General features: G+C 55.2%; 1 protein-coding gene across 2 annotated transcripts in view; it reads left to right on the top strand.

The window, feature by feature from the left end:
* Positions 1 to 1,102: 1,102 nt before the first annotated feature.
* The window catches only part of ARAP1 (ArfGAP with RhoGAP domain, ankyrin repeat and PH domain 1), a 40,855-nt gene continuing 27,048 nt past the window's right edge, over positions 1,103 to 14,909 (top strand). For both annotated transcript variants that reach the window (XM_021704745.2, XM_021704744.2), the window contains exons 1-3: positions 1,103 to 1,663; positions 13,753 to 13,922; positions 14,721 to 14,788. In XM_021704745.2, the coding sequence (XP_021560420.2) occupies positions 1,143 to 1,663; positions 13,753 to 13,922; positions 14,721 to 14,788 (759 nt within the window). In that variant the 5' untranslated portion in view covers positions 1,103 to 1,142. The remainder of the gene's footprint in view (positions 1,664 to 13,752; positions 13,923 to 14,720; positions 14,789 to 14,909) is intronic.

The following is a 14,909-nucleotide window of genomic DNA, read 5'->3' as shown; positions in this document are numbered from 1 at the left end:
TGGTGGTTTAGGTTTTGTAATGCTATAGTAACTGAGGCTCTTCATCCTGGTTTCTACCTGGTTACTGCCTATAAATACTGATTCTGTTCTGTTAGTTTCGAATCCAGCTTCCTTGCTAAATTCTTTAATTTTTAATCCCATGATTAATAATAATCACCATCATGGAATGGATATCCTTGTTTCATTCCTGACTTAAATGAAAGTTTTTCCATTGTTTTCTAATGAAGCAAGGTGCTGATTTTTAGTTTAAGGAAGTATCAGTCTGTTTCTATTTTAGTAAGATTTTTGTTAAGTACACTGGATATTGTGTTTTATCATTTGCTTCTTTGGTATCTGTGGAGATGATCTGGTGACTTTGCTCTTTTGATTGGCTAATCACCTTCTCTCTGTGTCATCAGTCTCTTGACTCTTGCCAGGCCGGGAGCTCTGGAGTGCAGGGATGGGACCTGAGTCCCTGTCGCCCAGTGCCAGGCTCTCTCTCCAATGAACAAATGAGTGGATAGCCTTTCCGATACATTAACCCCCTTGGTGGTGGGAGGGGTGACTCATTCACAGGGCCAGGACCCCAGAGGCTGTGTGATGCTGGTTTCATTTAACTCCTAGAGCATTCTGCTTCCTCCAGGGTCATGGAGGTGGGGTGAAGCTCAAACCCCTACACAGGGCCTGCAAGGGGACCAGCAGGCCCACCCGTACTGGCTAAGCCCCTGGTCTTGGCCATCAGCTGGGAACTGGTGCCTCAGAAGGAACTGGGCCCTTGCCCGGGTCTTGCAGAGGGCAGTAGATGTAGCCATTGGCCAGCCTTGCAGCAGCGGCCCCGGCTGTGGATGGGGCTTAGGGGTGGTACCAACTCTGGAGTTACTGGAGGGCTTCCTAGAGCAGGTGTGAGCTGGACGCTAGGAGGCCACAAGGGTGGGGGTGGCAGGTTTCAGGCAGAGACAAAAGCCTATGTGTTCAGGGACCTGGCAGTATCTGGCCTTGCCTGGCACAGGGGAGAAGCTCAAGGACAGAGCTTGACCGCATGGCATGGGAGAGCCACAGACAGTTGCTAACTGTGGCCGGGCAGCTTTGCCTCTCACCTGTGCCCATCTGTCTATTCCAGGTCTGGACAGGGCCCTGCTGGCTGGCCTCTGCTAGCAGGAACCATGGCAGAGGCCGGGGATGCAGCGCTCTCTGTGGCCGAGTGGCTGCGAGCGCTGCACCTGGAGCAGTACGCCGGGCTCTTTGAGCAGCATGGACTGGTGTGGGCCACAGAGTGCCAGGGCCTCAGTGATGCCCGCCTGCAGGACATGGGGATGCTGCTGCCTGGTCACCGCCGCCGCATCTTGGCCGGCCTGCTGCGCGCTCACACGCCCCCGACCCCGGCACCCCGCCCCACCGCACGGCCTGTGCCCATGAAGCGTCACGTCTTCCGCTCGCTGCCCGCGCCTGCCCTGCCGCCTGCGGCGCCGCCGGAGCCGCTGCCCACCGCTGGAGAGGAGGCAGGGCTACCCACTGCCCCCCCCATCCCCCCCCGGAGGAGCTGCCTGCCGCCCGTCTGCTTCTCCGCCCCATCCGCAGCAGCCCCGGACCCTGTGCTGCCCCCGCTGCCCGCCAAGCGGCATTTGGCAGAGTTAAGTGTCCCGCCTGTGCCCCCCCGCACTGGGCCACCCCGCCTGCTGGTGAGGTGAGTGGATGCCATCCATGGTGGGAGGAACACGGGTAGAGGATCCTAGAAAGTGGAGGGGGCGTTTGTGGCCCCGGCAGTGGAGTAAGAAAGGCTCCCTCGGCCTGTGTAAAGCTCAGAGGTGGGAGGCACCGTCCAGGGGCACTCTGAGCAGACTGGACCTAAACTGTTGGGTGAGGGTGGGTGAGGCTTGTGGATGGCACTGGTGGGATATTCTGTGAAGGCCAGGTGGGAAGCCAGGAAGGTTTCAAGCAGAATAATCCGATAAAAGCTGAACACTAAAAAGATGACTCTGGGGGCTGGTGAGGTTGGTGGAGGAGGAGGCTAGGTGACTAGTGACAGGGCCCAGGCTCCCAGGAGAGGCCCCTACTCGGGCTGTGCTAACAAGGCTGGAGAGAAGTAGGCAGATTGGGGTGAGAAGTTGGCCCTGGAATGGACGGGCCTTGGGGATGGCCAGGCATAAGCAGAGAGGGCACGGGGAGCTGCGCGGTGTCCATGTTTCCATCTTGGGTGGATAGTGGTGCCATCCCTGATCTGGGGGTCCAGGGACAGAAGTGTAGCCAGGGAGGAAATCTGGAGTTCCATCTGGGGCCTGGTAGGTCTGAGACGCTGGGAGATGGGAGTACGTTCCACGTCAGTAGGTAGCGTGTGGAGGAAACAGTCTAGGAAACAGCCGTCCGGGGAGCGGGAACTGCCCAGGGCCTGGTACTTGTGCTCCTGCCGTCCCCTCCACACTGCCCCTGCTGCATGGCCCCAAGTCCTGGGGACACTTCTCAGGCCGCAACCTACTCACCGTCCCTCCTCCTCAGAATTGTTTCCCCCTCTCCTGGCTCCCCGTACTCCTGTTTCCTTGAGTTTCCTCCTACTCCTGTGGATGGTCCATTCTAACCTCCTTCACATATGCCCTCCCTTCCTGCCATTTGCCGGGGTGCCCAGCTGGGAGGGAGCATCCCCGGCTCGTGCTGGATATGTGTTCAGGGTGTAATGGTGATTATTGCAGTACTTGGACCAAGTCAGCCTAATATGGGAAGCCTTCTCGGAGGAGGAAAGGATGTGTAGAGAGAGGTCTCCTGGTCCCCACTCTTGAGCACTGTGCTGGGTGCTTCACTTACACGATCTTGTTTGATTCCTGCTCAAGTCTTTTGGGGGATTTGTGTCCTGTTTTCAAGTAGAGAAACTGAGGCTCAGAAAAGGGAGAGGAGCACAAACTGGATCCATGTCAAGTGCGTGCTCAGGGAGCCCCTGTGGGGAGGGTCTGGGAGGTTTTCCCCACCCAGAGAGGGGCATTAATAGTAAGGGGGCCTTGAAGGCCAAACCAGGACTGTGGTGTTTTGAGGTTTGATTCATGGAAGCATTAAAAGGGTTTTTGCCTTTCCTGGGTTCACACAAGGGGGATGGTACTAGGTACCCCTAGGAGCCTGGCTCACAGCATAGATTGGAGTTTCCTGGAGCCCTTGTGCCTTCTAGTGGCCATTCTTTTACATGCATGAGCCGTTTCTTTTTTTAAAATTTTATTTTATTTTTAAAGATTTTATTTATTTATTTGAGAGAGAGAGCATGCCTGAGAGAACATGGAGGGGGGGCACGAGCAGGAGGGGTATGAATGGGGGGCGGGGTAAGAGCAGGGTGGGGGAGGGGCAGAGGGAAAGGGAGAAATAGGCTCCCCACCGAGCAGGGAGCCCAACCACGTGGGGCTTCATCCCAGGACCCCGGGATCATGACCTGAGCCGGAGGCAGAAGCTTAATGACTGAGCCACCCAGATGCCCCTGTCCATTTCTATTTCCTTTCATTCCATCATCATGGAGAGGGGCTGAGGGAGAGAGAGAGATCATATGTATGTGTGTCTGTGTGTCTATGTGTGTCTGTGTCTGTTTGTCCATCTGTCTCTAGGGATGGGAGTAGGTGAACAAGGACAGGAGGCAGGGCCCTGTCCATTAGAAGCTCACAAAGGCTGAGGACGCAAACCTCCCATTGAGGGAGTGGAGGCCTGGATTCCTGTTTTGGAGGCAGAATACCTGGGGCAGGCCCAGCTGGCTGTGTGACTCATGAGCAGTTGCCCCTCTGGGCCTGTTTCTCTATCAGGTGCCCTCGTTGGCCCTCCATGGCCCTCCTGGTACTAACATCTGCGTTCAGGAGACTTGTTGGGTAGAGCAAGGGTCCTGTCTATGCCCCAGAGAACCAGCCCCCAGCCCCCACCTTCAGAGCCTCAGCCTAAACTTAGTCACTTAGCTGACCTGTGGGGAAGGCCAGGCTTCCATACTCAGGAGTCTGGCCCGTTGTAGCTAGAGGACCCAAAATTCATTCCATGCTGAGAGAATTTGTAGACAATTATTCTTCACAATTTGGGGCTATTTCTTAGGGCAGAGTGTGATGGGAGGTGAGCTGCCAAGCCTGGCTTCCTTGTCCTGGCCAGGGTCTTTGATATTTGGAACAGTGACATCTGCAGGTGCAGGTGCAGGACATCTGCACCCTGACTTCTAGGGTATACTAAATCTTTAAAGCCCAGTGGCAGAAAAGCTCACTGCAGATGGAGCTTCATGTATGTGTAACAGCTGGAGGCTGGGTGGGGAGGAGAGCGGGATGGCTCTCCCTCACAGCCCCTTCCTCTGGGCCCCAGGCTCCATGGTGCACAGCAGAAGGCTATTCAGCCTGGCCTTCTCCTGTCCCCTTTGTAGGAGTCCCTTCTTCCTGATACGGCCTTTGGGTCCTTACTTGCACCCTTGAGTGATAGGTGTCTCACACTCTCAATCTCGGGACCTCTTATACCAGTTCATGGGGTGACCGAGTGAGCACTTCTGCCTGCCTCCAGCCCATCACCAGCCTCCCCAGTGGAGTTCGGGATTATCTGCTGTGTGTGCATGTGTGTATTCTTGAGATAGTGACTCCATGGGCGGGCATGCCTGGCCAGTGTGTAGGTGTGCACCCATAGGTGTGCATGTTTGTGCAAGCCGCCAAGGTAGTAGTGTGTTTCTGCACAGGTTTTCAGGGAGGCCGCATGTGGTCCTCATGTCCACGTGAGTGGAGATTTATGCGGTTTCAGTGGTTACTTGTTTGCGGTGGTGTGTGCGCGTGTGAGTTCATCAGGGCCCGTGTGCACACTTATATGTGCCCGTGCGTACTGGCACAGTGGGACCTCCAACAGCGTGAGTCCACTTGTGAGTGCATGTGCTGTGGGTGGTGAATTGGCATGTGTATCATTTGTGCACTGCTGGGTGTGAGCCAGTGTGTGTCCGTGTGCTGCCAAGCCCACTAGTGTTGGCTCCATGAGGGCCAGGATTCTTGTGGGTTTTGTTTACTGCTGAATCTCCAATATCTGCAACCGGGCCGGGTGCCCCAAGCGCCCTCCGAAAGTATTCGTTGTGTGCGCGAATAGACGAAGACTGCCTGAGTTTCTGTAGTCCCCAGCGATGACATGCGTGCTACCCAGGCGGGCTCTGCACCCAGAGCATCCTCAGCACACACTGCACATTAGACAATAGGGTTAAAGGGCCCCAAGCTCACCATCCCACATCCCTTCCCACCAGGCAACCTGTATCAGCCCAGATGTCTTAGGAAGGCAGAGGCCTTCGAGGAGGCAGGCAGGAAATGAGCAGGAAATGAGCAGGGATAGGCTTGCCACCTCCCTGCCCCACCCGGGTCAGGCCTCTCAGAACCAAGCTCACATGCAGCCTGGCCAGGCCTGGAAGGAACCCCACTTCACCCCTCCAGGGGTCTGCACTCCCACCATTATTTAAGCCTGTGATAGGGAACTTGTTGATGAGTCCAGAGATGCGGAGAAACTTGCCCAGAGTCACACAGCCCAGCAGAGTGGAAGCCAGTGTTCAGACCCTGCCGCCTAGCCTGGGGCCCAGTCTACTCAGCTTCAAGCATCATAGATGTGAACCCTCTGAGCCTGCTTCCCTAAGTGGCAGAGGGGTCTTTTCTGATCCAGGGTTCCAGGATCACTCCACAGAGCCCCTCTCAGATTGCTCTGGGTCTCAGTTTCCTCCTCTGATACCCTACCCAGACACCTGGAGATACCTCCAAAGAGGGAGTGTTTGCCCAGAGCAGGCAGCTGCCAGCAAGGCCTCGCACCTGTGCCCCTGACTGCCCTGCAGCCCAGCCAATCCCTGGTCTTCCTGAAGGCTGGTCACTTGTTGCTGGGGCAGAACTTGTTCCCTTCGAAGGACCTCTTTCCCAGCCTCTCTGGGCTTCCTTGTGGGAGTGGAGAGGGGCCAGCCAAGGCCAGGGCTTCCTGAGGATCTACCCTGTAAGGCCCTGCTAGACAGCACTGGGGTGGCTTGTCCCATTCCAACTTGGGGTTGGGGGGGCAGGCTGGGGGCGGGGAGGAAGCTTCTGCCCCAGGGGATTCTGGGTGACTTTTCTCTTTCTCAGTGTTTTCAGGAAGTGTGTGTATTGGCCAGGGCGGCAGGGGGTGGGGGAGGAGGAGAGCAGGAAGCCAAGGGGAGCCAGAGCTGGATGTACACACACACACACACACACACACACACTCACACGCACTCACACTCACTCACTCCTGGACAGATCCAGTTTTAAACAGAAACATACACTCAGACAAGAGATCACAGCCACGCAGAGCGGTACCTGGACCCCGACACGGCCTCAGACACACCCAGGGAACGGGGGCCTGGCTGTCTGCCAGACCAGCCCTGCTCAGACGGGCTGCCTGGTCAGGCACACAGCACTGTCGGGCAGAGCTGTGGGAGTCCTCCGGCCCAGGACCTGGTGGACGTCTGAGGGTGAGCGAGGGGCAGCTTTGGGCTGGGCTGTCAGCAGAGGGCGAGGAGGGAGGCTCCTTCCGAGGGTCTGTCTGGCCCCTCTGGGCAGGGTTTTCTGTGGTCCTCCCTCCGCCTCTCCTTTTCTTGCTCTCGGAATTTTCTCTTTTCTTTCACTTTCTCCACGTCTTGTTTTTCTCTTGCCCTTTCCTTTTCTCCCCTTCTCTTTTCCTTTCCTCTGCCCTGGGCCTTTCAGGCCTCCATCTTCCCATAAGCCTGTCTCCTGGGCCCACTGGGAGCCCATGGTGCCTGGGAAACTGCCTCTGTGGCCTCTGTGGGTGTCTCCCCTTCAGGGAGCTGGTGCTGATCTCAGTTCTGGCTTCTCTCGGTGTCCAGATGAGGGTGTTGTGGCTCTGGGCAGCTCCTACCTGAACCCCTTTGCCCTCCCACCGAGTCCAGGGTAATAGGGAGACCTACTGAGGGCTGGCAGTTAGTTGGTGTGGTTCCTCCCCCACTTCCCCAGGGCAGTAGAGGGATGGGTGCTTATGATGTTGGGTGACTGGGCTGGCCATCCCTCCCCCAAGTTGCTGTGGACCCCTCATGAACTCAACAACCCTGTGCTTGGGTCACTAGGGACATAGAGATGCCTCTCACTAGGTCCTGTCTGTGCATCCAGCCCTGCCCTGTGCCCTTGGCTCATCTTTCCACAGGGCTCAGCAGACACCTACCTGCACCTTCTCCTCCTTCCAGGACAGCTGGGCACTCAGGATGCAGGGGATGAGGTCCATACGGTCATGGGCTCCCTCAGGGATGAACTTCCTTGCTCCATAACCCTCAGGGACCAGCACAGCCCAGACCCGGGAAGCATGAAGAGTTGCCATGGGCGAGCTGGGTCCCTGCCTCCTCCTGCCCATGACAGCACAGCTTGCCTGGGGGAAAGCTCAGTGTAGGCCTGGTGGTAGACATGCCATGGAGGGCCCAACAGGCTGTGTGAGCTTAGAGGAAGGAGCAGTTGAGTGGACTTTCCTGAATGCATGTCCTGAGCACAGTGGAGCTGATGATCTAGATCATTGTGGGGATTAAATGAAAAAGCCTCCCAGAAGAATGCTTAACACATAGTGGGGACTTAGTAAGTGGTAGCTGTTGTTCAGGGAGAAGTGCTAAGAGCTGAATGAGCCTCGGTTGTGAGGGTGGATGCCAGGTTAATCGGGCACTGCTCTATGGAGGGATGAGGGGGTTGTGGCCCGTCTCCAGTGATCAGGATGCGAGTGGGGTGCTGGTCATTCAGTCACCAACACGCGCTCTCCGAAGCCCCCTCTGTGTTGGGTGATGTCATGGCATGGAGAGAGATCAGGCTGAGGGGCATGCTATGGGCTACATCTAAGCAAAGGGAAGCCGGGAAGGGCTTTCCATGCTATGACCTGGGCAGAACTAACAGAACAGAGGCAGGGGAGTGCTGGAGGGGTTGACCTTTGGGTCTCATGATGGAGAAGGAAGGGCAGGGGCAGCCCCGGAGGAAGCAAGGAGCACAGGACTAAGGCCTGAGCCCTGGGTAGCCAGGGCACAAATGAGGAAGTGGACAGCTGGGAAGGTTTGCCCCCGTGGGAAGGTGAGGTCAGGGTAGGAGACAGATGTGGCCAGATCATTGGGCCTCATCCCACCTCTCGGTCCTGCTGGTGAGAGCCCAGGGATTGAGATTCGGCTGGGTTCCTCCAAGGCCTGTGTGACACTTTAGGGGGAAAGTCATGAATCCGAGACACGGTGTGGACCTGGGTCCTTTGTTCTCTGAGGTCAGTTCAGTGAAGCAAACATTGATAGACACAACTATACTGAGTGATCAGAAGTGTGGAGGCTGGAGGAGCCCCAAGGAGGCCCCAGCCCAGCCTGGAGCCTGAGAGGAGGCACAGAGTGGAGGGGGAGGATGTAGAATGTGGACAGGGAAAGGTGTTCCAGATGGAGGGAGCCACATATGCAAATGCCTGGAAGTACGCATTTATGGGGTACAGCTCAAGCAGGCATGGCTGGAATGTGAGTAGGGGATGAGTTCAAGGCCAGCCTGAGGTATTTAGACTGCCTTGCTCTGCTGGCCCATCTGTCCTTATGGTGAAGCCTGGTTCCTTTGGCCAGAGATTGATACAGACAGAAAGATAGGAAGGGAGAGCCAGGGGTCTCCCTGGGGGAAGAGGCCAGGAAGCAGGTTCTTGGCCCATCCTCTTTCATTGCAGCCAGGGTGGAGAAGTTGTGCTGATGACCCTGACCCGTGGGAATGGCTTTCCTTACTGAATTGTCAGTAAGCCTGGTCAGAGAGGAAACTGAGGCTCAGAAGTAAAGTGACCTGCTCTGTGAGGTCAAAACCTGACGTAGAGTCAGCTGGGATTTGAGTGGGTTGAGCCAGCTCAGCCTGCCTCTAAAGCTCTGTCTCTTAGCGAGACTGACCACCCATCTCATTTTTCCCAGGCCAGGCCCTGTTTATACCTTTTATACACTAATAGTGCCTCTTTAAACTGTCAGAAATGTTCTGGTTTATATGATTTTTTTTTAATACGGTTAATTATATGGTCACCCTATTCTTACCCATGTCCCCTCACATGTCCCCAGCCCTCACGTTGAAAGCCGCTGTGTGTATTTGCCCCAGTTCAATTAAACAAACCTTCTCAGGCTGAGGTTCCAGGCTGAGGTGAATCAGCCTGTGCCCCTGTCCAGGAGTGGCCCGGTCTTGCTTTGGGCATAGTTGAGGGGAGCAGATATGTCCACATGTCACTTGGATAGAGGAGAAACAGGCTGAAGGAGCAGGGGAGCCAGGGGTGGTGGGCAGGTGGAGGCCCACTGAGCTGTGGTCTTAGGTACATGTGGGCTTTCCATGGGCTGAGATGGTAGGGAGAGGGTAGTCAGGAGGAAGCAAGCAATGTAAGCCAAGGTTTGGAGGGGGAGGCCACTGAGCACGTGCTCATGTTTGGGGCTGAGGGTTGGGGCCAGTCCTCTGGCCTAGTGGGTCAGTGGTCAGTGGGAAACGTCCCAGCTGGGCCGCAGGTAGAGATTGGAACTGAGGCGGCTCTTAGGGCCTGCTGCCCTAAGGCCAGGACTCCAGCTTGGGCGGGGGCACTCTGTGGGCACTGTCCCTTCCTCTGGGGTTTTCCCACTATACTGTGCCCTCCGGATACCACTTCTCCTTTCCTGGCCTGGCCCTGACTCAGCATGGCCCTGTCCCCTGTGCTAGGCAGGCAAGGATCAGCCAGGAAGGTTCCTGGAAGAGGCGGCTAGAAAGAGGCCTGGAGGTCTATGGGGCAGGGGGTCCCCTTGCTTCCACTTGCTTAGCACATAGTCATTTGCCTGCAAAGACTGTGCTGGAAGAGGGGCCGTGTGCACCGTTCCTCTTTCCCTTCTTGCCGTGGTCACAATGGCCATCAGAGCTGTGATCGTGTTCCCTCTTGGATGGCAACTCCAGAGCTGCCTGCATCCTGAGCTGGGTGGCCAGTGTAAGGAGGCAGGCCTCAGAGAAGCTCTCAGAGCCTGGCTGTGGCCTCATTCGACCCTGTGGTTGAGTTTACAGGCTGTGGTGCCAGGTGCAAATCCCAGCTGTGGGATCCAGGACGAATTACTTTGTGTGTCTCTGTCCCTCAGTTTCCTCCTCTGTAAAGTGGGGATAATAGTCAGCCATACCTTATAGAGCCCTTGTGAGGAGTGAATGAATGAATCCATGTAAAGCACTTAGAAGACAACTGGGAATATATACACATACAGAATACTAATAAGAATTAATTAATCCAGGTCTTCATTTATTTATTCATCCCTGCTGGGTGCTGGGTACGCAATAGCAAAGAAGGTAGTTGCGGCCCCTGCCTCAGGGGGGCAGATCCCTCACAGACAGGACAGTGATGGGGCAGCCGGGGTCCAGGGATGGGAGGACCGTTCCTTCGTCGGCTCCGAGGATGCTCTGTTGCCACCATCTTCCCCTCAGCGCTGGCCCTCATTCCTGGGGGAGGTCAGGGGAGCACTTGGCACTGCTCGGTGTTGGAGGGGCAGAGCCTGTCCCCACCTCCTCTGGGTCAGTCTGACAGGCACTGGCCTCGCAGCCTGGAGTTCCACTCTTAGCTGATCACAGGCCAGGCTTGCGGGGGGCCCCTTCTGCTTGGGGTCTGGGAGGCCATGTGTGATAGACTGCTCTGCCCATCAGGAAGTCTCCAAGGACATTGCAGCTGACCAGCTGGGGTCACACCCTTGGACCTGTGGGTATTTACTCAGTCTCTAGGTCTTCCTCACCCTTTCATTCGCTTTTTTCTCCATCGTGATGGCCAGCCTGTCCACCTACCCTTCTGTCTCCCCGCCACCCATCCATCCAGCCAGCCATTTACTTGTGCTGTCATCCACCCACCCACCCATTCGGCTGCCCGCTCACTGGCCCACTCAGCATGCTCTCGTTGCTGACTCGGCCACTTCCTGCGCTGGGCTGTGGGGGTAAAGAATCAAGCCTGAAGCTGCCCCTGGCCCAAAGAGACTCAGGGTCAGGGAGGGGAGACAGCTGGTACAGTAGGTCCAGCTAGACATTGAGGCTCTCGCGAGTACCATAGGCCCACCTGGCATTTAGGGAGGGAAGGGCGGCCACCAGGGTCAGGGCAGCTCTTCTTCTGCTGCAGGGTCCTGGTCGCAGTCAGTGCCACTGTTCACCCAGCTCTCCGGGGGCCATTCTCTGTGGCCGCCCAGGAGACCGCTCAGGGGTAGGGAACTGAGATTCACGGCAGGTAGGCGTGAGAGCCACCCTGGCTTAGAAAGAAACATCTTGACTCAAGGGTCCAGTATGTCCTCTAACGACCCCACAGGTGTGGTTTCAGGTTCGTACATGGGATGTGGCCATTTACAAGCCAGCACCCTCAGGGAAGCCCGAAGCTCCAGCTTCTCCCGCAGGTGGAGAGCCCACCTGCAGTTTCTAGTCTAGGTACAGTGCCTTACTCAGGCCACTTTTGTCCAAGGCAGTGTTGCCAAGGAGAATGGCTGACCTACCACCTGCAGCCAGTTTCTAGGGGAACAGCGTGAGGAAGCTAACTGCAGGTCACATTCTTTCCCCACACACGGAGAGGAGACAATGAGAGGACAGGGTGATATGGAAGTAGCCATGTGTCCTAGGAGTATGGTTCTCCCGTGGAGTCAGGGTTCAGGTCTTGGCTTAGATGCTAGCAGGATGCCTGGCACAAAGGACGGAGCTACTTTAAAAAATGTTAATTGGAATAATTTGTTGAAAGCTTGTAACAGAGGGGAAGGTGGGCAGGGTCTGGGGGAGTGTGAAAGAGGGGTCAGGAAAGACTTTCAGAGAAGCAGAATTTAAGTTTGGAGTTAAAAGACAAGAGGATGTTCTCTAGTCAGAGCCTAGGAAGAAGGGGCTCCTGGAGGAGGCAAGAGCAGGAACAAAGGCCTGGCATGATCATGCCCCAGCCCTGGCTTGCTTTTGCGGTCGACACACATTGCCAATCACTGCCAGGAACACTGAGGCAATAACCAGGCTGAAAATAACCAGTGAGACAAGTTGCTCACCCACTCTGGTGTTCCTCCTTGGCCCCTGCCAGACGCTGGCTGAGACAGTGGGTGGCGCCAGGCTTCTGGGGCTTAGGTGCCTTGTTCAAGCTGTGTGGGCACACAACATGCCTTGTCTTGGTTAATTCTCCAAACACCCCGTCAGATCGGTGATGTAGTCCCCGTTCTACAGAAGAGGAAACTGAGGCTCAGAGAGGCTAAGTGCTTTCCCTTGGACACATAGGAACCAAGACTGAGGCAGGGTTCAAGCTCCTATCCGATGCCAAAGCCAGGAGACACTCAGCCTGTAGGGAGCAGTGTGATCTCTGCAGAGACAGATACACGGAGCACTGTGGCTGTGGGAGCCCAGGGGGCCCTGAACCTGGCCTTGGAGTTGGGGAAGGGTTTTGGTGGGGGGGCGGGATGGTGATAGCAGAGATGAGGGGCTGGTGTGCAAGAGGAGTGTGGTGGGCAAAAAGTGTTAGCAAGGATGTGTAGAAGAAGGAACCCTCGGTGCACTGTTGATGAGAATGCAAGTTTTTGCAGCCACTGTGGAAAACAGCATGGAGGTTCCTCAAAAAAATAAAAATAGAACTACCCTATAATCCAGTAATTCCACTGCTGGGTATTTACCCAAAGGAAATGAAAACACTAATTCAAAAAAGTGTATGCAGCCCTGTTTATTGTAGAATTGTTTACAATAGCCAAGATATGGAAGCAACCTAAGTGTCCCTTGATAGATGAATGGATAAAGAAGATGTGGGAGATATATATTTATATGTGTGTGTGTGTGTGTGTGTGTGTGTATACACATGTATAAAATATTATTCAGCCATAAAAAAGAATGAGACCGTGCCATGTGCAACAACATGGATGGACCTAGAGGCTGTGATGCTAAGTGAAATCAATCAGTCAGAGAAAGACAAATACCATATGATTTCACTCATATGTGGAATTTAAGAAACAAAAAGATAACAAAAAAGACAAAAAGCCAGCACTTAAATATGGAGAGCAAATTGGTTGTTACCAGAGGGGAGGGGAGCAGGGGGATGGGGGGAAGAGGTGAAGGGGAAATGGAGTACACTTAGCATGATGAGCCTTGAGAAATGTGTAGAATTGGCGAATCATCATATTGTACACATGAAACTAATATAACACTGTATGGTAATTGTATTGGAATTTTAAAAAAATAGAGGGGTATGGTGGGATCAGGTGAGTTTGAGGGGTCTGAGGGCACCCAGGGGGTGGTGAACATCCGTGTCTGGGGCTAGAGAGAAGGTGGTCTTGAGCCAGAGACCCACAACTCAGGGCCTTAGGACTTGGTTTTCAAGGCTCTGGTCTGTGCCCTTGGCCTGGATGCCCATTTTGATCCTGACCCATCCACTCGCCAACAAATACCTTCTTATCCTTAAAAGCTCAGGTCAAGCATCACCTCCTCCAGTCTAATCTGACTTCCCAGGCTAGGATGCAGACCACCCCCCCTCCAGTCTAATCTGACTTCCCAGGCTAGGATGCAGACCACCCCCTAACCCCTTCTGGCTCTTCTAGATTGGAGACCCTATGGGTACATGTGACTGAAAGCTAGAGCTTTGGGGACAGGTGACCCGGTCACAGCAATGCAGGGCCAGCTCATGGCCAAAGAAGGGGCCCGCTTCCTTTAAGCTTGAGGAGCTTGGAGGTTTGGGGGTAGGGGAGTGAGGTGAGGGGGGCTCGTTTCTGAGTTTGTGGAATGAATGAGCTTTGCTGCAGCTCAGGTGCGCTGGGGGCTTAGTGGGTTAGAGTCCTGGCTCTGTCACATAGTGAGCCAGCCCAGTGACTCAGCTGCCTGGAGCTAACCCCCTGGTGCCCAACTTTTGGTCTCTTCCCAGCCTTCCCTCCAAGGAAGAGGAGTTACTGTCACCACTGCTGTCCTCCCCTCCCCAGCCAGAGCCTGAGGAGCCCCCAGCCACCCTCCCCCGGGTGCCTCCACAGCCCCCGTCTCCACCTCCCAGCCCCCCGGAGATCCCCCCGAAACCTCTTCGCCTGCTCCCCGAGTTCGGTGAGTGCGTAGCCAGGCATGGGGTTCCCAGTGCATAGCATGGAATCAGGGCCCCTCCAGAGTCTGCAAGGATGCAAGGATCGAACTTTCTGTTGGGTTCTGCCACCAACACAGTGTGGCTCTGGACAGGTGAGCATCATTCTCTTCATCCTCACAATGGAGACGGCACCCACCCACCTATCTGACCTACTGACTGTTAAGTGCATGTAGCAAACTTTCTGAGTGGCTCCTGGTTTAAAGTCTAGGAATATTTTCCATGGTTGTTGATGGTTTGCTTTTCCTTGGATTGTCCGTTTTTCTTGATTCTTGATTCTTGTTACTTTTTTAGGCTTTTTTTTTTAAAAGATTTTATTTATTTATTTGAGAGAGAGAGAATGAGACAGAGAGCATGAGAGGGGGGAGGGTCAGAGAGAGAGGCAGACTCCCTGCTGAGCAGGGAGCCCGACGTGGGACTCGATCCCGGGACTCCAGGATCATGACCCGAGCCGAAGGCAGTCGCCCAACCAACTGAGCCACCCAGGCGCCCTTTTTTAGGCTTTTTAGACAGCCCCTGCCTCTGACCCCCAAACTTGCCACCTATTCAGACCTCCTCTCCTTTGGCCACCCCTAGTACTGTCCTATGAAGCCCTGAGAGTATAAATAGCATTTCCTGTCCCCTGTGCCTATTTCTGAAAGCCGGGCTGGAATGAGGGTTTCTTTTTGGCTGAGGGTGTCTTATGTGAAGCCAGGCCAGGGTGCCCAGGAAGGGAGGCTAGGTTCCTTGCTTCTGAGTCTCCCCCCACCTCTCTCTCTCCTCAGATGACTCTGACTACGATGAGGTTCCAGAGGAGGGGCCAGGGGCCCCAGCCGGCCTGATGACCAAGAAGGTGGGCCAGGTGGTGATTAGGGTTTGGGCTCTCCGTCAGAGAGGAGGGTGGGCTGCCCAGGTGCGTTGCAAACCCTGGGGACCACCAGAGAGAGAAAGGGCCATCGGTTCCTGGGAGAGCT

Source organism: Neomonachus schauinslandi, chromosome 11 (genome assembly GCF_002201575.2).
Source record: "Neomonachus schauinslandi chromosome 11, ASM220157v2, whole genome shotgun sequence".
Classification (NCBI taxonomy): Eukaryota; Metazoa; Chordata; class Mammalia; order Carnivora; family Phocidae; genus Neomonachus; species Neomonachus schauinslandi.
The sequence above is the reverse complement of the archived record's forward strand: the minus strand, read 5'-3'. Positions and strand labels throughout refer to the sequence as shown.